This window comes from Sinocyclocheilus grahami, unplaced genomic scaffold (genome assembly GCF_001515645.1).
Source record: "Sinocyclocheilus grahami isolate Dianchi unplaced genomic scaffold, SAMN03320097.WGS_v1.1 scaffold17.1, whole genome shotgun sequence".
Lineage (NCBI taxonomy): Eukaryota > Metazoa > Chordata > Actinopteri > Cypriniformes > Cyprinidae > Sinocyclocheilus > Sinocyclocheilus grahami.
This window is the reverse complement of record NW_015505196.1, coordinates 5,768,039-5,795,020: the sequence shown is the minus strand read 5'-3', so window position 1 is coordinate 5,795,020 and position 26,982 is coordinate 5,768,039. Positions and strand designations below refer to the sequence as shown.

At 36.9% G+C, this 26,982-nt stretch overlaps 1 protein-coding gene across 1 annotated transcript in view; it reads left to right on the top strand.

Annotated features, from left to right (window-relative positions):
- Positions 1–4,991: 4,991 nt before the first annotated feature.
- LOC107551716 (F-box only protein 41) overlaps positions 4,992–26,982 on the top strand; it is a 50,176-nt gene continuing 28,185 nt past the window's right edge. The window contains exons 1-3 of the mRNA XM_016233444.1: positions 4,992–5,072; positions 15,596–16,584; positions 24,102–24,309. Of these exons, the coding sequence (XP_016088930.1) occupies positions 15,866–16,584; positions 24,102–24,309 (927 nt within the window). The 5' untranslated portion in view covers positions 4,992–5,072; positions 15,596–15,865. The remainder of the gene's footprint in view (positions 5,073–15,595; positions 16,585–24,101; positions 24,310–26,982) is intronic.

The following is a 26,982-nucleotide window of genomic DNA, read 5'->3' as shown; positions in this document are numbered from 1 at the left end:
CTATATTTCTATTACCTTCAGATTTTAATGGCTTATTAGGTGTCTCAGTATATCTGTTGGCTGGCCTATGACAAATAGTGATGTGAATATTGCAGTTTTTTTTCTCTAAAATATTTTACATCTTGCATTTATATTTCATTTTTTATTTATGAAGTATAAGGAATTGTTTTCCTGCAATAAATATAATATAATGTCAATCAATAATACAATTGTGATGATTATATAAATTAGCACACAATATTGAAGTAGTTGTACTCTATGTACATTCATATTTATTTTTGTCATGATTTCAGTGATACGCAACAGCACTTTTGTGCTTGCAGTGCATGCAGTTGTTTGCCCCCTTTGAGAAGCTCTATCTTTTGCTGTCCCCTGTTGATAGCACTCTTGTAATACAGGATGTGAGTAATGCATATTGTTTGCAGATGTATTGATTTCCATTTGGCTTTAATAGAAATGCGCTTATTATTATTATTATGGGAAACATACCATTGCACAGATATGCAATCAAGTTCTGTGTAGCTGAGAGATTTCATTCCAATTTCGTGCTTTGCTTCAATACTGCACGTCTCCAATGTCTCAGTGTTTAAATTACAGCGGAAAAACAAAACAAAAAACGACACATTTCAGGCACATGCTATCGTTGCTAAGCAAACAGAAGCTAATAATATCCTCAGTAAGCATTTATTGCTAAAAGCTATGGAAAAGCACAGCACATCATGAATGGAATCCATCAGAATACAAAGGTAGATGGCAGGCTAGTAATTAGCCCATAGTGTGGTTGTCACTTTTTGAAATGTCTGAATTAAAAAGACTGTAGAGAGAACGTGTGTGCATGCATTTGTGTGTGTGTATGGAAGGGTTAAGGAAAACACTTCCTTTAATTGAGCTGCGCTGAAGATGACAGCGTTTCATCTGCAGCAGGTGTTTAGGAATTACTGGTCTCATTAAAGGCTATTCGAGGACACCGGAATGCACACGGTCATGTAATATTCCCTTGCAGATAACAAGATAGAACATTGATATCTGTGAGGGAACAGATGAAGGTCTGATGAAACTCCTGGTGCTGTAAGTCATGTCTGTTGCATAACATGCAGTTTTCATAGTGGGACCAAACTCTAGCGGCTTTGGGTGAATAGCATTTAGATAGATAGATAGATAGATAGATAGATAGATAGATACACATATTACACTGATATGCAACCCAGAGATAACATTTCACTGTAGCCTACAAAAATGATTTAGCTCCTATAATAATGAGTGTTCACCACATTATTTTGTCCAATCCCTGTAGCTAGATAGATTTTCACTGCTGTTCCTCGTGCGTATTTACAATACAAGCACAAGATGGCGCTAATGTTTTACTGTAGCGATGTCCTCCATGTCTCTGCACTTGTTTCAGGGTTTAGACCAGGGATGGGCAACTTTGATAGTGACAAGGGCCAGCATTTTTTCTCCTTTATACCAAGGGGCCAGATTACTAATCCACGTCCACACACCTTTTACACCGTCTTACTCAATTTCCTTTTTATTGAAGGAAATTCAAGTATAACTAATGTCGTTTGTTTTTAAAGATTTTATTAATTATACAACTTGTGCAGTTATGCTAATTCAGAAGGAAACCATTGTTGTCAGTGGACAGAAATATTACCCTGACAAGCCAATGTAAACATTTCAATTGCATTGTCTGTAAATTTGCAACAAACAAATATACAGAGGTCCTTTTTTTTTATTAGTAGCCTAGAACATTCTCAAAACAACCTAAAAGGACAGTTAAAAAGGGCTTAATAAAAAAATAAAAAAAGTTATTCCAAATGGTACCATAAAATAACCTGGTATCTGCAGGATTTTAAAAATCGAATTTAAGACCTTTAAAGACCTTTTTAATATCCACACTTCACATTTCAGCCTTTAAACAATTTTAAAGAAAAGGGATGAGTCAAAAGTATCAATTATTATATTAATTTGAACAATTATTATCAATTAATTATTATATTAAATAACATATAAATATATCTTAGTGTCTTAATTGTTTAGATTTGTATAATGCATTAGCTTTTTGTCGATCCACTGGTTCACATTTAAAAATATGCAGCAAAAATAGCAGATGGGCTTTTTGAAAAAGCAAATTCGTTCTCTGCCCGCAGGTGTCACTTTCTGAACTGCGCATATAGTGGTTTCCCCTGTAACCGCAGTACACAAAGCTGACATGCAGCGTTCAAGTTTATTCAGTGAAATCGTAGCCTTTTGAAGTTTAATCGTCATATTAATCCATATAGCAATTCTTGTCTCTCCGTCCCCAAAGACCTCTTATAATTTAGACTTTTTGTACCATTTAAGAGTTTGCATGGCCTTAAATGTAAACAATTTAACTGAAGACGTTGCGCGGAAACCCTAATAAGAACATAGTCCAGTGCAAACATTTCTTTACTTTACTTTTTTCTTTTTAGTTATTTAGCAGACGCTTTTATCCAAAGCGACTTACAAATAAGAAAAAGTAATTAAAACTAAAAGCTAAAACTCTATAAATACTATATATATATATATACACACACACATTTAAGAAAATAAAATTAATTAAATAAAAATGACAAATGCATACAACAACATTTCAAAACCAAACATTTAAATGAAAACAAAAAATAAAGCTAAAAACAATTCAAAATATTAAAAGAACAAAAGGTATGAGTATAATAATGATTCTAACATAACACTAAGCCAAACACCAAAAAACAACCATACACATATACATGTACACACACACACACACACACACACACACACACACACATATATATATATATATATATATATATATATATATACATTCAATATATATATATATAATTTAATTTCCATTTTGTATGTTGAAGTAGTGAAATAACTCAAATTAAATAAAACTAAAACTTAATAAAAAAACCTATATAGAGTCTGTAACTAAAACAAAAATAGATAACTAATACAAATCAAACTACAATAGTTTATCAGTAATCCTAAAAAAACATTTATGTCATGCATTTGGCAAAAAGCTTTTGTTGACTATGAATTTTACCTTTAAAATATGAGGCAAGTGCAACTCTGGCGTCCCGTTGTTTGTGAGCAGTGGTGTGATGGCGATTTAAATAAAATACAGATTTCCAAACATATGGGTATCCCCTTGGACTTGGTAAAAAGATAATCTGTTTACCATCTTGACTTGAAAATACTGTTTTCGTGGTCAGTTTTTCATTTATTATTTGCTAATGTTAGTGAATGTTTACGTTAGAGTGCACGTCCTTCTACGCTGAAATGAATAGGGGAGCGGCTGGAAATAGCGACCTCTCCTGGTTGGAGATAGTATTAACATCATAAACTGAAAGCAATCTTTACGTGACTTGCTTTTCAAATGTTTTAAAATGGATCATCCGAGTCTAATATGATCCAGCGGGCCGTACTGCGGGCCGCCAGTTGCCCATCCCTGGTTTAGACTGAAAGGCTGCTTCTCAATCACTGCACTGCGCTTGTTGCACATTTGATCAGCTGTTTAACATTGCCAAACAACAAAACCTCTGGACAACAAGCCAATTCTAAAACTATTATTTATTTCCACCCCAAATTAGACAGGTGTGATGCATGATTTTTCTATGCACAAACACAATTATTAAGCCAACAGGATTTGAGCAATGTTAATGAGTAATTGCTTTACATTAGAGGCCCATTTTTCTTTAGACATAAGATAGAAATGTCTCTGTTCGGTTCAAAAGGGTTTTTGTCCGACCAGGTTGGGAAGTCTTCTTAACTACACATGCAAACGGTTTGTCCAGAGCAACTTACTGTACATCTGAGGTAAGCAGCACCTTTTATTTCAACCAGCATATGTGTTCCCTAGCTTTATTTCCATTGAAACGAACCATTGAGTTACTTTTTGTAAAACTGCTATTCAATAGGCTATATTTCAACTGAATTTAATTTGTACAAATATTTTGTTTATACCTACATATGCCATTGCTCTGGTGGGTAGAAAAAAAGATGCACTGTCAACTTAATACAAAGTACATACAGAAATATTTAAATCATATTTTTTCAGATAATATTTTAATAATTAGGCTATTTTCGGCTCTAGTGTAATATCAATAGAAAAGCCAATGTTTACATTTGTCTTTATAATGTCACATTTAATATTTTCTTCACACAGTATAAATAGGTCTTTATACAAATGTGACCCTGGACCACAAAACCAGTCAGCACGGGTATATTTTGTAGCAAAAGCCAACAATACATTGTATGGGTCAAAATGATCGATTTTTCTTTAATGCCAAAAAAATCATTAGGATTTTAAATAAAGATCATGTTCCATGAAGATATTTTGTACATTTCCTACCGAACTTATAGCAAAACGTAATTGTTGATTAGTAATATGCATTGCTAAGAACTTCATTTGGACAACTTCAATATTTCGATTTTTTTTTGCACCCTCAGATTCCAGATTTTCACATAGCCTAGTTGTATCTCAGCCAAATATTGTCCTATCCTAAAAACAACAACAACAACAAAAAAGCGCATTTATTCAGCTTTCAGATGATGTATAAATCTCAATAAATAAATACAACTCTTATAGCTGGTTTTGTGGTCCAGGTTCACAAATAAACTATACAACTGCCTTTATATTTTAGTAATACTTTGGCATCAAAACATTTGAAATCCTCTGTTCTAGCCTACATGGCGACTGAATGTAACAAACACATAGAATGTAGTCTACACTGCGTGGCGTACCTTCTTGATGTCAATACCTTCCGCAAAAAATGCTTTTTTATCTTCAGTACACTGCTAAAAAAGCTGAATCACAGTCACCTTACTTAAAACCCCGACTCCAAGCAGGACAAGTAGGGCATGCATTCTGCGCGTTGCGGTGAGCGTCACACACGCCCCTTTCTTTATTTCCCTGCGCTGCTCTGCGCTGCGCTGCGCTGCGTTGCGCGACGCGTGTTTGTCCGCGCTCGTCTTCTGCTGCAGAGAGTGGCGCTCGTGACGTCATCCTGCTGGAGAGGCTGCTGGGCACGGGCGGAAAATGGGCACAGATCTGCGACTGCGAGGTGAGAGGCACACTTTCTGACACATGTAACATGTTTTGGATGGTGACAATGGGAACCGCATGTTTCTAGTCATCCGGCTTGCTGATGCTAGCAAGCGGCAGTCACGTAAGGGGCTCGTGGAGACGGATTTGTACCGCGACTCGCCTACGTTATTGGAGAAAAATTGTGAAAATCTGTTGAACCGTGGTTGCGCCGTCGGGCACGACTTTGCAGCGAGGTAACATACCTCCAAATATATGCCCGTGACCGATATGCTTGAAGCGCGTTTGGCATCATTATTATTTGTCTCATGAAAAATGTGGCATCTCCATGCTTAGTATGAAAAGCGGTAGAGCCGCATGCGGTACCATTTCTCACATCCGCGGACCCAAGAGAGTGAGAGCATGAGCTCCATTTCTGATTATTTAGTGCCTCAACCCTTATCTTACATGACATGTTTGCCCACGACCGCATCAGCTGTCAATGACACGGAGCGCAATCCTGATTTTTTTAGGGAGAAATCCCCTGTCAAATGATAGGTCGTGTCTCAAAACCTAGTGAGCTGCCTAACTAGACAGCATTTTAGCTGCCTGCGTAAACATGGCCATGATGTCGCCGGCCTTTTTCTTGTCTGGATGATTCCAGTTACTGTAAATCAGTATAACAACACTTTTTGCTATTTTACACTTTTGTTTTGATAGCTGGCCTAGACATTTTCCCAAATACACTGAGTAGGCTCCTCACAGGTTATGAGTAGTTACATTTTATGGTTTCAGATTGTCTTAAGTACACTGGGGAAAAAAAAGTTAAATCAAAGCTGGTCTACAATTATGTCTAAAGATTGATTGATACAGGCTAGTTGTTTTCACAAATTAACAGATACAATTTTTGTAAATGTCCTAAATAACCAATATCCAGATGTGATTTTATGTGCTATTTTATAACAATATCTACAGTAGGCCTAATAAACTATTTGCTACACTACACTGAACACATGCATTTTGCATAATTTTCAATCTGTTACAATAATATTAATATTGTTTGTTGATCTAGATTCTAGATGGTCACGAATGTATTTCTGTCTTTGTTTTGGACTATCTAACTTCTATGCTAAATAGATGCAGTTCTCACTTGGCAATGCATGGTTACAAAATGTTTTTTTTTTTTAGACTTTGAAGAAATGGAGGTCTTGGTAGACCCAACATTAAACAACCAATAACCAAGAAAATTGTAAATATTGTTGACAAATTGGTCAAAGCAATTCGTTGCACTTATTTCGACCAATTTAAATTTACGGTATTTACTTATTATTGTAAAGAAGCCCAGGCTTGTCAATGCTGTCTCTTTCTTCAGCACCGCATGATGATAATAATACTTAATGACAATAGACAATGAGGCATAGTGTTATTTACTGCTTCAGACATTGGTGGTCCCCTGTGTCTGATCTGCTATTGATCTTAAGCATGCTTGGGACTGGTTTGTTTACCTCCTGTGTGAATTCCGGTTTTCTCAGATTTCATGAGTTCTGTTTGGGAAATGTGTAACAAGTTGCTTTCTAAAATTAAGAAAGGATATTTTCATTATAAAACCTTTACATCATATGCAAGACTATTATGCAATGAGTAGTGTTTTGACAGGGGTTCAGGGAGCCTTTTGGTAGTTATTGTTGATCTCAAAAATGCATTAAAGGGTTAGTTCACCCAAAAATAAAAAAATCTCATTAATTACTCACCCTCATGTTGTTCCAAACCCATAAGCCCTTCGTTCATCTTCGGAACACAAATTAAGATATTTTTGATGAAATCCGAGAGTTCTCTTACCTTCCATAGACAGCAATGCAACTACCACGTTCAAGGCCCAGAAAGGTAGCAAGTACATCATTAAAATAGTCCATGTGACATCAGTGGTTCAACCGTAATTTTATGAAGCTACAAGAATACTTTTTGTGTGCAAAGAAAACAAAAATAACAACTTTATTCAACAATTTATTCTCTTCCGTGTCAGTCTTTGATGCGGAGTCACACATTTATCAGTAGGCCCTATGCAAAGTTTGAAACCATTATTGTTTTGCAATGATTGTTTGACAGGTGAGTAGATCAAATGTTCAGGTTGTCTGGGATGCATGAACGTTTACACTACAAATGCCATGTGGTCGCAAGTTTTTCACTGATTAGATCACAGAACATTTTAGACCCCGATTTAGTGTATTTAGCATAGCCATCTGTGATCAGATCATTCTAAATGAAAATTAGCAATCAGGGTTATAAAAGTACTGTATTTATGCCACTTTAGACAGCTGATTAGGAAGCCTGACAGACTCAATTACATAAATTTGGTTGATGAAAAATTATGGAATAATTATTGTTTAGCAAAGCTGCACAAAGTGTAATTCCATAGAGTTCCTAGTTGTGTTTCACAAATCCACATAAGGCTTAAAATCTACCAGATAGCAGTGTAAATGCGTTTAAAGTGCACAGAGGAGTGACCACAGGCTATTGATGTTGATTAAACCCTAATATTAAAATGGAAAGCACACAGAGGCGAGATAATGCAGTAGTAATATTTGTTAATTGCATCTGTTAAGACAATAATAATGTTATTTTAGTATGTCTCCTTTCTAGCAACTGAACCACAGCAAACTGTGCACTAAGTGGATGCGAATGTTTGCTAACCTGTATGGAAAATAACATAACTGTGAAATCGATTGGCCTGCATCAGCTAGTGGTACAGAAAGGGAAGTGTGAGAGGGCCTTTAGTGTTTTATTGGGATGTCTTCCCAGACTAGTGGCATGTGATGAGCTGTGGGTAATGAGGGATAATTGGCTCAGTGAAATCCCATGGATCAATAGGAGCCAGACAAGTCTTTCGCCAGTGGAGCTTCAACTTTTGGAATCAACCATCCTGAGCAGCCTTGGCCTTCACGGTCTTCAGTTTTGCTGAGGCAGCTGCGAGGATTTTTTGCATGCTTCATACAAGCATTAGCATTGTCCTTGTGATTCTGCTACTATGCCAGCTGTCTCTTCTGGTTGTGCTCCTTTATGTTATTTTCATACAGTGACTTTTACCTTCTTGCTTATGCTTGAAATGGCATTCACAACCCGTTTTTCTTCTGGGTTAATATCTCAGTTGGTCGAGTGGAGGTCAGAAGTTTGTTTTTGTTCCAAGAAGCTCAAGACAAGAATGCAAATGTCTGTATAACTAAAATTTGTTGTGGGCCTTGACACATAGGTGGCTAATGTGCTTAAACCAAGTTTATAAAAAAAATTGTGATTTTGCAATACTAATACATAGAAATAATCACTTGGGAAAATTAAAAAATGGTCAAGAAACTTTACAATTTGTAAAACTTGAAATGGGCTGACCCTTTTGTAATGCATTTCTGGGTGTAACAAGAAATTTAATGAGACAAAACCATAAGGCAGAACTTGATTTTATCAATTGAAAATTGATTGGATTAATTAGAAAAATAAGACTGCTTGGCGCAATTGGAATTCATTTCAAAGGCAGAACTAGTTGTTCGATTTTGATGAAGGAAGAAGAAACTTTTTTTTTTTACTTTAGAATAATATGCACCGATGAGGAATTGTTCATGGTAAGACCATGAATATATAATATGAAATATGTATTATGCAAATTGGGCTTTCAGTTACACATCATTTGTGCCCTAAATTTGCATACTGAGCTTACTTTAAAATTCCTTTCAAAGACCCCATGCAAATGCTTGCCATGTTTTTATTATTATTATTATTATTATTATTATTATTATAATTTCCTATTTAAACTGGAAGTTTAGATGAGGAAGTAATGCTGTTCAGTTGTGTTCAGTTTTACAAAGTACGTACGTAAAAAAAAAAAAAACAACAGTATGTTTATTGAATGTTAAAGGGGTCCTATTATGCTCTTTTACAAAGTATTTATTTTGTTTTGGGGGTGTACTAGAACATGCTCTCATGCTTGGTGGTTCGATATAATAATTTCCTATTTAAACTGGAAGTTTAGATGAGGAAGTAATGCTGTTCAGTTGTGTTCAGTTTTACAAAGTACGTACGTAAAAAAAAAAAACAACAACAGTATGTTTATTGAATGTTAAAGGGGTCCTATTATGCTCTTTTACAAAGTATTTATTTTGTTTTGGGGGTGTACTAGAACATACTCTCATGCTTGGTCGGTGTCTGTCCGCGGCGCCCAGCTACGTCGTGCTATACTTGTAAGAATTGTTCTAGACATGCCAAAAATTTGACGCTACAGCACAGCAGCTCTTCTTCTTCGTTTTCTCTGATGCACTAACGCTGCAGCAGCACTTCTTCTTCGTCGTCTCGTCTGATGCACTCACTCAACCAAGCGTTCTAACCACAACCTCGCCCCTCCTCACCCCCCAACCATTCGAATTTCTGTAGGCGGGAATTATTTGTAATGATATTCCAATGAGCCGCTTTGTGATATCACAAAGCCCGGAAAACAAACGCTGTAGTCCAAATGAACCATTCGTTGTAGTTCTTGAAAAGGGATTTTTGAAAAACCAAATATCTCCCTTTGGAGTGGACTTTTTTATGCCCAAACATGCAAACTACACACTGACTAAAAAGCATAATAGGACCCCTTTAATATGCTTGTGGAATTGCGTAACAGTAGCGTTACTAGAGTCTGAGTTATTTGCTTGTTGTGACTCTTTTGTGATACAACACAATGGACTCTTGAGAGCTGAGCTATGTTGGCTACTACTTTTAAATCACAGGGGCATTGTGTGATCATGCTAGCACGTCTGGTTTACTCACTGAGGAGAAACCACTACTTCCAAAGACGAGAATGAATGCGATTAGTAATTGATGTAGCATTTATAGAGAGGTCACTCACTGGCTCAAGACTTGTGAAATGTGGCTTAAAAAAGTGAAATGCATGGAATTGCATTATACATTTAGGTAACAAGGATCAGTCAAAATCTTTTTCTTGGCCTAATCATAGAATAATTTGACATCAGTTCATTTTCCTAGACTTAAAATGTATATAAATAAATGTTACTGTGTTGACTCAATGGGTAAAATGACAGCATTCAGCTTGTACAAAGACTCTTTCTATTCCATGAATAGAATTCAAATGTCATCATAAAAATTATGTAATGCACTGATGTGGCAAGAAATACAGAGAACATTGCTCACCATGACCTGATATGATAATGCACAATGACGTAGACACATGTGATTTGCGTATGTATGAATCTTTCAGTAAAATGTTAACACTGTGTTCTAACCAGGAACAATGCCATAATAATATTTTTTCCATCCATGTTGAAAGCTAAAGGGACGTAATAAAATCACAGCCAATCAGATCACTAAAAATAAGACATTATTTGTGGTTTCTCACAACACGTAATTTCACTTACAATTTCACAATGTCCCTGATGCTTTAGATGCCATCCTTTTTATGATTTTCCTTGTTTTCACAAATCCTGTTAGATTTGTCATGTAATATCTCATGTTTCTCCAAAAATAACTTCTTAAGCAAGAGGCCCAATGAGTTTTGTAATGGCCATGGCTTTTCATTTTTTTGTGTTGCATATGGTTAGGACAAAGTGTAATGTCAAACTGTGACATGAAAAAACTATGCAAATTTCGGCTCATTTTTTTTCAATAAAGGGGTCATATGATGCTTTTTAAAGATCATTATTTTGTGTATTTGGTGTATCAGAATATGTTGACATGCTTTAATGTTCAAAAAAACACATTATTTTTCAAATACTGTACATTATTGTAGGTCCTCTATGCCCCGCCTCTCTCAAACGCTTAGTTTTGTACAAAAAAGCCCCCTCCTTTGACAAGCGCAGTCTGCTCTGATTGGCCAGCTGACCCAGTGCATTGTGATTGGCTGAACACCGCAAGCACTCGTCGGAAATGTAACGCCCCTTACCATAATCGCAAGCTTCATCTTTCAAAATAAATGTAAAGACAGAGCCCGAAAGGGGAACAGACTAGAGTCGCGTGACAGACACAGTCTGATATTAAAATCTATACTTTTTACTCTATACTAATACTTTATTTTGTCTATAATTTTTTGTTTTATATTTTTGTCTAAAAATCAATTAAAATAAAAAGTAAACTAAAAATTTTAATTCAGTCATTTTAAATACTACAAGTGAATTTAGGCATCAAAACATAATATGTAGTATGAAGAAAATAAGATTGGTTAAAGATTACATTTAACACTATTACTAAATTATTAGCATTTTTTTTAAAGAATACCTTTAAAGCCAAAATGAAAATCCTGTCATTTACTCACCCTCAAGTTGTTCCAAACCTGTATAAGTTTCTTTCTTCTGTTGAACACAAAAGAAGGTATATATTGAAGAATGATGGTAACTAAACAGTTGCTGGTAGCCATTGACTTCCATTGTATGGAGAAGAAAAAAATACCATTGAAGTCAATGGCTACCAGCAACTGTTTGTTTACCAACATTCTTAAAAATACTGTTCAACCGAAGAAAGAAACTCATTCAGGTTTGGAGCAACTTGAATTTTTGGGTGAACTATTCCTTTAAGTGAGCATTAGATGACGGCGAAGGCAATCTAAATGTAAAAATATACAATTCAATTTAGTAATAAAAATAAATAAATCAACCAATAACCAAAATATCTCTAATACAAATATGTTGTTTATTTATATCACAATATTCTAATTCTTTAATTGATAATAGCATCTTCTCTTGGAGTTCCCTGCATCCGCCCATCTCTACGAAAGACAATCCACTGTCCTTCACTTTCTTCTCAGTCCATTCCAACATTCTTCCTGCATTCTTTAACTTATCCACCCCATCCTCCTCTTCTTGTTACCTCTCTCTGATGATTCCCCATTACTGGCTGGCTTGTTTGTATCCATTTATTACTGTGCTTCACATTCTAAGCTTGTATCCGTGGCAACAATAAACCTCCATCTTGGAAGCAGCAGTTTGTCTGCGAGACTCAAACGGCTCTCTCTCTGTCATCAAGGTCAGAGCTGATTGCAGGAATGTTGATCGTGGTGGAGCATCAAAGTGGCCGCTCTTTCATAACCTCTGATAGCACCGGGCTGTTTCCTAGGCTTAAATGGCTGCTGTTAAAAGAACCCTTTAATGGTTTTAGTTATGTTTTTACTGCTAATGCTTGCTAAGAAGGCCTTAATCAAAAGTCTTTTGCTATCCCATTACAGATCTGAGACGAGAGAGTCTTCAAGCCCCATTAGTAATGAAAAGGTTTTCTCTGTCTCCTCAACTAAGGAGGAAGGAGGTAAGAGAGAGAGACAAACCCAGACAGAGATCATTTGTGGCACAATAGGGACAGACCAAGAATGATACCAAGTGCCTATAATGATGTGCACTCCTGACAGAATGACATATCAAGACATCCACATAATGAAACTGATTGCACAGATTCTCATGTGATTCTGCTTTTTAAATTGTGTGTCACAATAGATGATATAATGATGATGCTCTTAAATCAGCAAGTACCCTCAGGGAAAGAGTCCGTGTTTTGTACCCAGTTGGAGAGAAATGCCACTACGGTCACCTATCGTGATTTGATGAGCCAAGGACAGCAGATGTGGTCTAGGTTTTGACATGATTGTTTAAGCATGTTGTCAGATTTGTTTTCCTTCTTTCACTTTTTCTGCAATGAGAGATAGTCCCGCCAACCTAACTCAATGTCACTCTTTCTGAAATCACACTCCATTTATTACATCAGACTAAGTGCTTCTTGCACTGGTCACATACAGTAAATAGTAACAACGTAAACCAGCCTAAAGTGGTTTACTGGTCTTAACTGGTTCAAGCAGGTTTAGCGTGTCTCCCAAACTAGGTGACAAGTCTAAAACCATCAAATCAGACAATGATAGTCTTGAACAATGGCAACCAGATTTGTGATTTATTGTGATTTGATGCTTAAGAAACATTTCTTTTTATTATCAATATTGAAAATACCTGTGCTGCTTAATATTTAGAGCTTACTGATTCCAAACTTTGGAATGGTAGGGTGATGTATTTGAATGAATTCATGTTTAATATTAATTTAATTTATTTACAAAATTATTATTTATTGTTTTACATTGTTGTATAATTGGTGATTTGTTTCCTTAAATTATGAATGACCCCTCATTTATTCCTATATAAGCGCACAATCTTTTGTCTTTTTATTTGTCAAATTCTGGGAATCAAATATATTTTGTGATTCATCTGTCAGTTGATTGACTTAAAAATAATTAATGAAGAAATTCTGTTCGGAACACGAACAGGAAATAAACTTCCGGAGCCAAGACTGCTGGACAATTTCTACTCTGTAATATTGCTTGTGAAATACACTGTGCATGACCTACTATGGCAGATTATTTGATTCAGTATCTTGGATTAATTTTGAGGAATTGTGCTCGTCTAATCCCCAGTTGAAAGAATATGACTGGCTCTTTCAATGTGGTCTCAGCCTGAAATTCATTCCAGGATCAAGTGTGCAGGATAAATACTCATCATTTCAGTTTCATGCCTATTCTTATCTGCAGTGTTCGCAATACTGTAGGAATGAAAAGGGTGGGAATTGGAACAGTATAAAAGACTGGAGAACACTAATGGGGATTAATTACACCTTGTTGATGAAGTACCTCTTTGGAAATAGTTAGATTAACTATCAAGCCATGTGACCTTCTACCAATAATTTCACACAATAGGCGCCTCCTTTGCAGTGTTGTTAAGCTTCTAAGAGACTGTTCCTTGAACTATTGCCAAACATGACATTGAGAAATCGCCTTGTAGTGTGGCATATTGAAAGATATACTTACTTGATAGAGGCGTGGACATAATATGTTAATTTCCATTAGTGCATAGAAATGCATATTCAGCAAAAACAGCTCCATGCGAGTCCATTCTCAGTTCCTTAGAGGCTGAAGCCACTCAGAGAGATTAGTCGACTTAAAATCTTTGACTTCTCAACTCTTGCTTTAAATTGTCCCGTGGTTGTTTTACACTTCCATGCGCTGTTCATTTTACTATACATTCAGCCAAGTTATTATCCAGAAATTATCCAAAAAAAGAGTAGGGTTTGTTAGAATTGATAGAAAGAATGATTTTCAGTCAGTGCAGATTTCAGGAACAGAGGTTTATATTTAACCTGTGGTTTTATTCAGCATATTGCAATGCACAGTTATAAATGTACAGTATGCCTCCAGTGAGCTGATATCAGCTTTTATGTTCGTCAGGTTGCAAGCAAAGCATGTCTACACATCCTGTGCTCACTGAGTTTGCTAAACATCTGAATCAGACAGCTTTATTAGCTATAAGTTTACACATACAAGAAATCTGACAATTTTGTGACAGAAGATTCAAAATCAATCTTGCAAAATCAGACTGAAATTGGGATGCACAGTACTGGTAGTCATATTAGTATTGGTCAATAAATGTGACTATTTAATGTCATCTGTATTGTTCCAATAAGTAAAATAAACCTGTATATTTAAACTGCTAAATTTTAGCCTAATGAAAATGGACCCAGCATATATACATATTGTTAATATATCTTTCAGACCTTTCAATTTTCCATAACAACGCATATTTAAGCAAAAAAATTGTAATTACTATAAATATAACCAGCTATAAACACAATACAGTATACTCACATAAAGTGATATATACTAAATATAAAATAAAAATAAAAAGTCTTACATTTCTTAATTTAACAGCTGCTGAGGGAATGATGGTAAATGTAACATTTTAACAAATTTGTAAAAATGTTCCATTGTTCATTTGTATCTCTGTTCAGCAGGGGGATTTTTGTGTCTTCGCATAGAAGCCGATAGACGTAATGAGCAGGCCTTAAAGGGGTCATATGACTCGATTTCATGTTTTCCTTTCTATTTGAAGTGTTACAAGCTGTGTATAGGTAAGATCAGTAAATTCGCAAAGGTTAAAGTCTCAAACACAAAGAGATATTCTTTCTAAAAGTTAAGACTCAACCACGCATTCCTAAAATGCCTCATTCAGATACGCCCCCACATATCTACGTCACTCTGTGGGAAAATTTGCATAACACCGCCCAAATGTTTATGTGAAGAAAGAAGGCATAACATTTATTCTCGCTGTAGTATTGTTGGCGCCGCCACCATGTCGTGGAGACGCTGTGTGTTTCCAGATATGGTAAGGGGCGTAAAACATTTCCGTCACACGCTTGAGGTATTCGGCCAATCACAACGGACTGGATAGCTGGCCAATCAGAGCACACCGTGCTTTTTAGAACGATGAGCGTTGTAAAAATCGGCACATTTCAGAAAGGCGGGGCATAGAGGAGAAACAATAATGTACGGTATGTGGAAAATAATGTGTTTTTTGGAACTTAAACCACATAAACACATTTCATTACACCAAATATACAAAATAATGTTATTTTTAGCATCGTCATATGATCCCTTGAAAATATTTCAAGATCTTGAAAATGGTTTTAAAAAGTAATAAATCCAAAGTGCTGATACCTGCAGATACCCCGAACTGCAAGCTTTAATATTTGTTCATTTTGTGTGTCTTTTCTCTCTTTTACTAGGACAAATGTTTTGGACTGTGAGGAAAACCGATTAAGTGCCAGAAATAGGCCTAACAGCAGTCAAGACCTTATTGAAGAGCTAAATCAAGAACTTGTGACTCAGAGGGAGCATGTGTGATGATCTGCTGTTCCTTGCTCAGCCCGCAGAAAAACCCAGCGCGTCTGAGATGAGTGGTCCTCTGTGGTCCCCGGCCACTGTCCCTGCCTGCTCTTTGCAGCGCTTGGTGGCGTGAGCAGATTGCTCCATCCTGGCATCCACGGGAGCGTGGAATGGCCTCTTTGGACCTGCCGTACCGTTGTCCTCGCTGTGGGGAACACAAACGCTTTCGGAGTCTGTCATCTCTACGTGCCCATCTTGAGTACAACCACACCTACGAGACCCTGTATGTGTTGTCCAAGTCCAACAGCGTATGCGATGCCGCTGCGCTGCTTCCCCTAGTGGCCGACGGAGCCCTCGCCGCCGAATCTCGTTTTCCTTACCGCGAACTGCCCTGCTCTGCAGAAGAGCTCGGGCTTACGCCTTCATCTACTGCTTGCTACCTGCCCAATGTGGAGTTTCCTCTGGGTGAGATCCTGGTGAAGACAGCCATGAGCTCCGGCGACGCCTTGTCCTCTACAGGGAACAACGCCGTGGCGGTGGCCGCTAACGTAGCCGCTAGTGCGGTGGAGGCGGCTTACGAGGAGGGCCTGGCTCGGTTGAAAGCTCGAGCGTTTGGGAGGCTCGAACTAGACGAGAGGCTCGAGAAGTTGTCGGAGGAGGTGGAGCAGAAGATCGCGGCACGTGTTGGCCGTCTGCAGGCGGAGCTGGAGAGGAAAAGCTTTGAGCTGGAAAAGGCAAAGGTGGAGAGCGAGAGGCTCAGTGAGGAGAAGCAAGACCTGGAGGACAAGGCCACTGAGCTTTCACGGCAAGTGGATGTGTCTGTGGAGATGCTGGCCAGCCTTAAGCAGGATCTGGTTAACAAGGAGCAGGAGCTCACACACAAACAACAGTAAGTTACAGGCGTCCCACCTTGTTTCATGACCAACCCCTTACAATAAGGAAAAAGTGGCTTTGATTGAAGAAATAATGAGAAATGTTCTTGACTACATGGACTTTGCTGTTTTTGCTCAAATGCTTGATTCACTCTAGGGCTCTCCAACAGAAGTTTCTTTGTTGGAGCAAGCAGGGCTTTCACAAAAGAAGAAATGCTAGATTCGTCTTTAACAGCTCCACGGGTTAGCCTCATTTAGACAAGGCAATTGAGCAAGACAGTTAACAAACCAGCAACTGTAGCATCTCTGAAGAATGTCTCCAGTCATATTTAATCTGCTGTATGGCAGGCTTTTCATGTTCATGGCTGTTACAGTTTAGTGTGCTTTATTGGTGTGACAAGCATTTGGTACATTTGGGTAGCTTAGCTGGATGCAGAACAATAATGCTGCATGTACTACTATTCAGAAGTTTGGGGGTTTTGAAAAATGCTGTAAAACATTACTGTAAACAGCACAATTTAAAAGTACTGATTATTAATTGAAATATATTTTAAAAAGTAGTTTATTCCTATTATGGCAAAGCTGAAATTTCAGTATCATTACTTCAGTCTTTCAGAAATCATTCTTATATACTCAATAAACATTTCTTATGCAGAAAAAGTTGTGCCATTTAAGGCTTTTTTTGGAATTCATGGATAAATCGAAAGTTCGAATTTGGTCCAGAAATGAAAACCTGAAATGGTCCAGACACCAAATTAAATGACAGCATATGGATAATTTAAAAAAATTTAAATTCTGTTATCATTACTCTCCCTCATGGCATTCCAAAACTTTCATTCTTCTATGGAACACAAAGGAAAATAATTTGAGAAAAGTCAGTGTCTTTGGTCACCAAAACTGTTTTGTTACCAACATTCTTCAAAATATCTTCTTTTGTGTTCTGCAGAAGAAAGTTGTCCAGGTTTGTGACGACATGAGGGTGAGTAAATAGTAGCAGAATTTTCATTCTTGGATCCCTTATTCCTTTAATGCTGTTTTCTGGAGACCTGTTTTTACTGCCTCGTATAAGCTGTTGAACTACCCTTCACCCTACGGGCCATTGCCTCTAATTGCCTGTTCTTTTACCAGTCCGCTCTGCGGTTATAATGGTAATGGCACCAACTACCTAGCTGTATTTCTCTATAGCAGCGTAGTCTCAAATACGTGTTCATGTTATCATGGCAGGATTTCTCTGTCATAATGGAGTGGGAACCCTAAAGGGAAAGTGAAAAATGGAGCCCATCAGATAACTTGTATTTCAGTTGATATTATGAGCTCAACTTTGATTGCTAAGCAGTGTGAAGGCATGAAATAATAATGTATTTTAGAAGGTTGCAGATCACCAAGCCTTTTCAATTCCAATTTATGGTTACAAAGTCTTTTCAATTTCATAACATCTGATTTCCTTTCTCACCAAAAGCCAGAAAATTACAGTTTTCAGATATCAGAGAGTATTAAAATATAAAATTCATCGAGTGTAAATGGTATTTTAGTTGTCAAGAATGAATAGGGAAAAATAAAGTGGAAAAATGCTCTAAAATGATACTTTCCTTTATATATCATTTAGCCCCAGGTTAAAGCCATTCAAATAAAATATCACCTCTCCCAAAATGATTTTGTTTCATATACTGGATATAGAAGTCCAAAAGAGAGGTGCAATTGAGCTTAGAGAGTTTAGAGACTCGTATGCTGTGGGATATTCTCAGCAGGACTTCATCTGAAATATACACCCACTGTGATTGATTTGTAGCTGCCTGTGGATTAGAGCTTTCTTGAGAAACCGGTCACGCACTGCTGGCAGGTAGAAAGAAAGAAGCCTCATTTCTTTTCTCCCGCTCTCACCTCTCTGCTTTTTGACCCTCAGTACCCTTCCTCCATTCTCTCTTCTTTTTCTCCCTCTCACTGTCACCTCGATCTTGTTAGCGTCTCATATCCCAGCTGATCTCTGTTTCTCCTCTGCAGACTCTGGCTTCTTCTCTCACTTGCTGATTTTTGCTTTATTTGCCTAACTGTATGTCCTCTGGAGCTTTCAAGCGAAACAGATCTTTAGACTATTCTGACTATCATTTGTAACCGAACAAATTTACAGACTTCAAGACTTTTAAAAACATTTTCAAGCCTAACTTGATTTATTAGCAACATAACTACCTTGTTGTGGCATAGCGATTTTTTCATTGCTTGCTCATTTGTGTCACAATGTCCTATTCAGTTATTTGAAATGTGAATGGATAGATCCAATGTCCATGGCTGCCATTATTATGCAAACTTAGGTTTGTAGATCATGATTAATTCATCTGTCTTGCAATTAGAGTACCTCTGTGATGCCATAGTATCCATCTTGAAGAGGGCAGAAGTGTAAATGACAGATTGATATACTATATGTGTGTTTAATATGCTGTTCATAAGAGGGCTCATATAATAACCTCTCTGTATTTGCATACACATCTCTGCTAATGTTCTCTTTCCGCTGTCTCTGTCTTTCTCTGTGACCTATCCTGTCATACCGATGTTGAGATTTACAGGACAGGCACAGTTTGAGGACATGAGCTTGTTGTTGAGCATTGCCTAAAAGAGTGATGCATTGAAAATTCAGAAAGTTAAACTGAAAATATTTGTTCTTTAATTCAAAATGTGCTTTGTACATTTTGTAACATGCAAAAACAAAAATCTACTACTTATATGAGTGACTGATAGCATGTGCACTTCTGTAGTGTGAACTAAAGCAATTTAGTCACACTAATAATCTGCAATACTTCCAAGCATTCCAAGACCCCATTTTTGCCCTTCTCTAATTTCATCTCATTAACCACTCTTGTTTCTTCTGTTTCTTGCATCTAATTATCATTCATATTGTCTGGAGACTGTGTTGCTTACAGCGTTACATAATCATTTACTATTGTGAATACAGTGAGTTGCCGATTAGCTCTCTGCTGCTATTTTTATGTGCACTTGAAATAATTGTTACTGCATTAGTGCAGAGGAATGTTAAATGTCAGATGTACGATTCCTATTTCCAGGTGACGTCTTTGTTTCTCATTTGTCTATGTCTGATGCCCTCCATTGGATTCATCAGTATTTATCAGCTTATCCGTTGCAAAATCATGAAATGGAGACTTTTCTGAATTGCACTTCATAAATTGTAGAGAATTTGCTTCAGCTGAGAAAATTCATTTTCATGCATTGAATTAGTGGTCTTAGTGCTTAAAATGCAGATGTAGTTTTGCACATCCCTTGTGACAGTCATTCAGTGTAGTTAACCGATATATTGCATACTCTGTACTATATCATACAATTTTTTAAATTTAGTATGCAACATATAGAAAACCATTGATTTATATATATATATATATGTTTTTTTGAGTGCTTCATATGCACATCTGTACATATTTCATTCTGTATTGCGTAACTAATATTTCAGAACATCTTGTATTAGTCACCTAACCTTATGTTAATGGAATATCATTATTTCAATCTGAATGAAATGGCTTATTAAATTTAAGTAAAAATGTTCCCGGTGCACTGTTCATACATTCTTTGTTTTATCAGTTAAAAGCATTATTGTTTAAAGACATATCTGACAGCCAACCAATAGTTGTTCCCATGGAAACCAGTCTGTGTAGTCATTGAAAGATCAAGGTTACTTTTTAAAAAATAGAAAAATCTTATTTTTTTAGAATTGTCTGAATACGAACTGAACTCAGTATGCCAGCTGCAGCGGTGTCTTGCAAGGTTGAGCAGCACCATCATAGAATCCAGAAATGAAAGTGATTTTATTGCAGCAGTTGGGCTCCTAAAGTAAAAATGTTCTCCATAGGGCTATTGATTTTGAACAATAACTTGGAGACCTTTAAAGACAGACCTGCTGTGAGCTATGAGGTTTTTAATCAATGTTATATGCTTTTGTTGAAGCCATCAGCCAGCATTATTAAATACTCATGTTGAACAGCGAAATTATTGATGAAAAACTACATTACTCGTGATTATGCAAAAGAAATCTACACCAATAAGAGAATAAGCTTTTTGGACCCATTTGGATTTAGAAATAGTGATGCATGATGTCAGATTTAATCAGACATACTTATTTGATTTAAAAAAAAAAAATCACATTAAGACTTATGCCAGATGCATAAATGCTCAGAAATCTTAACTGGTTAGACCCTAGCACTACCTGATTATTCTGTTCTTCTGTCATATCTTAATGTAAATGTTATAAACATCTCCTGTTCTATGATAACCACTTCTATAAATGCATAACTGGATTTTTTTGATTATCTACAACCAGCTAATATGAGAACAGCATTTGCTTTTGATCAGGCATTACAAACGGCTACTCCTTGGAGTCCAAGCGCAAGATAAAAAAAAAAAAAAATCACATTAAGACTTATGCCAGATGCATAAATGCTCAGAAATCTTAACTGGTTAGACCCTAGCACTACCTGATTATTCTGTTCTTCTGTCATATCTTAATGTAAATGTTATAAACATCTCCTGTTCTTTGATAACCACTTCTATAAATGCATAACTGGATTTTTTTGATTATCTACAACCAGCTAATATGAGAACAGCATTTGTTTTTGATCAGGCATTACAAACGGCTACTCCTTGGAGTCCAAGCGCAACTGGTTTCTGGGGGGGAATGTTTCTTTTTGAACACTGGCAGCATCATATCTGAGCAGTTTTAATCCATTGTTTTTAGATAAGGGATGTGTGGAAGTAAGCAGGCACACAGGTTATCACACACTCTGTCAGTCTGACTGTGTTCTCTGCAGTACAATCAGACTGAGTTCTGTCAAACATTCCAGTTCAAACCTTGAGGTATGACCTGGAGTTGAGATATTAAATTGTTATTTGTTCTCGGTTATAAAGAGGTTGTGTGCTTGTGAATGTGTATGTGTGTGCTCATTAGTGAAGGTTAAGTTTATTAGCTGACACAAGCTAGAGCACTTTCAAACAACCGTACCTTGTTTGAATTCCCACAGTGTGAATCTGAAAGCCAGGGTGCTTCCCCCAGCGTGCTTTGCTTGTAGCATATTGGAATTTAGATATCAGCTTTTTGGGCTAGCGGTCTTATTTTTATTCATGTTCCCCTGTGAAGAAGCTTCAGTCAGCTCCAGGACTGTAAGCTACACTGGGAGAGTTTTGATTAGGGCAGACAGCGGGAGACACACTGTAATATGTCATGCTGCTTCAGCCACTTAATTGTTCATGCTTTCTTCTGCTGCTTAATTGAGTTTACTTTAAACCTATACACATTGACTGGGCCTATCAATCGGCCAGCATTTGGACTGAATTTTTTGCTCCATAACTGCATCTGCTTGGAGAAGTGTTAAGCTGCTTTTCCACTGTCTCCAACAAATGGCAAACATGGATAATTAATTTCCAGTGGAGAATAGTCATATGCATGTGCAGAATTTCTGATCTGATTTGAGCTTTGGATGCCACCACCAGAGATTAGTGATATTTTTCCACTGAAATGTTTTTCTTTAAACACTAGTAAAATGACCAGTTATAAGTAATTATGTTATATATTAGTTATATGTTACATATTGGGTCACATTAGTTTCTTATCAATCCACTGGATCACATTTACAGCTGTGTGTTTGCTGCATAAATATAAGGGTTCATTTTCACATTGGTCTGAACAAAAACAACAGACAGGCTTGAAAACTTCCGGTTTATTAGCAGTTGTAGGGAAATGACAAGAAGAATAACAAAGTGCAGTACGTGGTATAGCACGCAGTGAACACATGCTGATCTGCCCTGCCTCCACATTACTGGGCCTGTAATTAGTCTCATTTACACTGTTGATTGACTGTCATTCTCTCTGTTGTTGGTAAACAAAAACATTGTTGACCTTTACTACAGTAAGAACACTGCAGTCGAGTGAATAGAGAGGAGTCATTCAAAAAGTAATTACACAAGATACAGAAAAAGCTGCAGAATGACTGTTTTGAATTGAACAATAAAAAAAGAAAATGTATTGTATGTCATTCCAAACCAGTGTGACTTCTTTGAAACACAAAAGGAGATTTTTTTTTAAATAATGTACTGGTTTCTTTAATGTTCTTTTCTTTGCAATAACAATGAATAGGGCATAATTGCACACAAATAGACCATAAAAGTGGTCCGCATGACTTTTATTTCAAGCAATGTTATTTCAGTATTATTAATATATTATTACCCGTGGCCCTATAGAGGATTGCGATTGTTATTTATTAACATTTTGAGCTAGCTTTTATTTTTATATTTTCAGGTTTTAATTTTAAGTTTAGTTTCAATTTGATGTGCTTTTTAAAAAATAAATATTCCAGTTAGTTGCAGAGACAACATTTCTAATATTCGTTTACATCTTTACGTTTACATCTAATATTTATATTTTATTTTATTTCAGCTTGATGATTTTTTTAAATAGTTTTAGCTTTGTAATAGTTTTAGTTTGATCAATAACACCACACGTTCCAAGTCTGTTTAGTTCTGTTTAGCATAAAGCATTAGATCCTGTATTAATCAATCCTTACAACCCTGCAAATCTGCAAAACAATAAAGCACCTTTTTTTTTCAGTGGATCTTTTTGTCCCCTGATTTCACTACTGATCAGTGACGTAAGTCTTGATTTGGTGATGATAAATTATTGCACAAGAAGAGAAACATACTGGAAATAATAATACCAACATGATATAAAAAGACAGCAGTGCAGACTACAGTCTGTCTTACGTGATAATTTAATAGAGCCTGATCTTTATCATAGTTATTTACTTAGAGGATCTTTTGTGATTACACAATTACATAAATGCCATTGAGATCACATTTACGCACATTCATTTTCCTAGTTTATAAAATGCTGCTTTTAATTCATGTGGATAATTAAAACCTCTTCCTTGAGTACAGGAACTGCTGCATATTCACTATGGCTTATGACGTTATTTGCAACCTATGTTGATGAAATACTCAAGATGTCAGTATCTCAAAATATCATTGTTTTGGCATACGAAAATGAAAAGTCCAACTGTGTGAGAATCTACTATAAGTGTGAGAGAAGCTTAGAATAGCTGAGGTGATGGTGTCGACAGAGGCGCAAGCCAGTGTTTGTGTTCAGAGACGTTTCCTATACAGAGATAACAGTTGTCGTGCTTTCATTGGCTGTACGCACACTCCAGGGATTTGCAGAATGCTAGAGAAGATAAACAAGTATGAGAAAAGGGGCAAATGGGAGGGAGAAAGTGGTATCAGATGCCCTTTTCCCATTTGAAATTTGTATGTTCATGTTTCATTTCTATAAAAGAAAATGCTGTTGGTAGCGATGCATCAGGTCATCTATATGCAACCATATCTTTAGAGTTGCATGTACTTATAGAATTATTGCTCTTTAACACACTCAATACTCATTACAAAATTGATCAAGAGCAACTGAGAAGCTATCACTACTGAGACAACTCAATCCTTTCACAGTAATCCTCATTTCTTTCTCCTTCTCGTTCATTTCCTCCTCACTCAGAGAGGTGGTCCAGATCGACCAGTTTCTGCAGGAAACGGCTGCACGTGAAGCCAATGCTAAAGTGCGTCTTCAGCAGTTCATCGAGGAGCTGTTGGACCGGGCCGACCGTGCTGAGAAACAGCTCCAGATCATCAGCAGCTGTGCCACCACCCCCAACGGCAGCCTGGGACACTGCAGTCTGCAGGGATCCAAACCTAATGGACGACAGGTACAGTGACTGAGCGAAAGAGATGAAGGAGAAGAAAGACATTGGCGTGATGAATGATGCATTTATATAGCGCTTTATTGTGTAATGTTGTACACCCAAAGCTCTTAATAATCATGTGGGGGGTCTCTCCTCAACCACCACCAGTGTGCAGCATCCACTTGGATGATGCGACGGCCCCAGTGCACTCACCACACACCAGCTACAGGTGGAGAGGAGAGAGAGTCATAGAGCCAATCAAGTGGTTGGGGATTATTAGGAGGCCATGATTGACAAGGGCCAGGGGGGCAATTTGGCCAGGACACCGGGGTTACACCCCTACTCTTTACGAGAAGTGCCATGGGATTTTTAATCACCACAGAGAGTCAGGACCTCAGTTTAACGTCTCATCCGAAAGACGGTGCTTTTTGACAGTATAGTGTCCCCGTCACTATATTGGGGCGTTAGGACCCACGCAAACCACAGGGTGAGCACCCCCTGCTGGTCTCACTAACACCTCTTCCAGCATCAACCTAGTTTTCCCAGGAGGTCTCCCATCCAGGTACTGACCAGGCTCAACCCTGCTTAGCTTCAGTGGGAGACCAGTCTTGAGCTGCAGGGTGATATGGCTTCTCTGGGATAAAAATCCTTTTTTTCACACCACCTGAAGTACTATATTCAGGATTTACAGGAAATCAATGTAGGCCAGGCTGTTTTCTCTTATAATAGAAAAATGTTTAGCGATGTACTAAAAGAAATCAGAGATTACACCTGTCTTTGTAGTCGGTTATACAATTTCTGTTAAAAATACATAATTGGAATCATTTACTGTTTCGGTATCTACATGGGAAAAAGCATTCGGGTTTCTCTTGAAAAACTCCAATGGATTTATCACTTGCAAAGTGTGGATTTCATGGTCTTATATGTCAGGGTGATGCATAGGTAAGGTATACTTAAATAGTTATAATGTTTGCTTTGTTCCTGTATCCCTTTTTAAGGAATCATATAGTAGGTGCCAAAAAGGTAGACAAAAATCCTTATATAGCTGTGAGGTTTTCACTTTCACATTTTACCTTAAGAAATGGCATTTTTCAAAATTAACAGAATGTGAATTGTTTAATTAATGTACGAATACCAAGTTTAAATGAGTATGAATTTGAGTCAAACTTTTGTCATTTGCATGTTTTCACAGAGCACTCGGGTATACACTACCATTCAAAAGTTAAGAAGAATTTAAGAAATTAATGATTTTATTCAGCAAGAATAAAATGTTTATAAAATGTTTATTTTTCAAATAAATACTGTTCTTTTGAATTTTCTATTCATCAAAGCATCACAGTTTCCACAAAAGCATTAGGCAGCAATAACTGTTTTCAACAATGTTACTAATAATAATGTTTCTTCACCATTAATTAAGCATATTAGAATGAATTCTGAAGGATCATGTGACACTGAAGACTAAATTAATGGCTGCTTCAGCATTATTTATGTTAGCATTATTCGCATTAATATTTTACAATAGTACTCTTTTTACTATGCTTCTGATCAAATAACTCTACTCTATTTTGCTCATCACAACTTTGGTGAACAAAATAAAATAGAGTAATTTCAAAATATTAAAAAATCTTACCTATCCCAAACTTTTGAATAGTACTGTACACATGTAGAAAGATTTAGTTAACTAACCAAATATTAATACAACAAGCCAAATATTGTTGATTATTAGCATTATCCTGATAAGTACATAGACTGTGTGGACATGTAAAAAGATGGCTTTATAATATGAGTTAATGTAGTGAAAGAATAAATAAATCAATCTTAATGCAGAACTCAGGAAGTGTTTCATACTAAATACTCATCAGTGCTTGCCTCATTTCTGTGAACCTCCAGAGAACTTTTACAATGTTAAAAGATTGCACTGGTACACTAGTCTCGTTTTTTAGAACTTGAGGGTGTTAAACTGTGGTTGGTTACTAATTGGTTTCATAACTGACTCCAGTGAGGGTACAGTAAATGCATTCGGATCACTAAAAAATTATTGGTCTGTTATTGAGGAAAAAAGTATCATTTTTAATAATAGTGAAGAAAGTGTAGAAATTATTAAGGTTTTGTACACTTTATGTACATTGTTATGTACGTTTATTTGTGTTTATGTGTCACGGTTGGGCAAAATTCAGTGTGTGTATGTGTACACGGTTACACACATTGCCGTTTTAGGTTTCTTGTTGACAGCGGATGGCACATTCAGGCAGCACCCTATCAACCCTCTGACATCATTGGGGACCCCCTTCGTCACCATGGAAACAGCAATCTTCATTTGTCATTTACTCATATAGTGTGTTGCACACAGCACTGTTGACTCAGTTTGAGTTCTCACACAGCCTGTGTTCCCAAATGCCAGCCACGACCTTCCAGTCTCCTACTATCTGGAGAGGAAGTGCACTCAGTGATGTCAGAAGAAGGGCAGAGTGTTTCAGGAACATGCATGCTGTGATTCAGGACATTTGGCCTAAATTACAGCACAGGCAGGAAAGTAAGAAAGAAAGAAAAAGATGGAGGTGCAGAATTATTGTAGTCGTCTCAAGCATTTTCCACAATTCCAGCCAGTCTTTTACGCTGTGCACCGCTAGTGAGATCGATGGTGCTGCTGCTTCTCTTTCTGCCCCATTTCTGCAGGCACTAAGCCCAGTGTGTGTT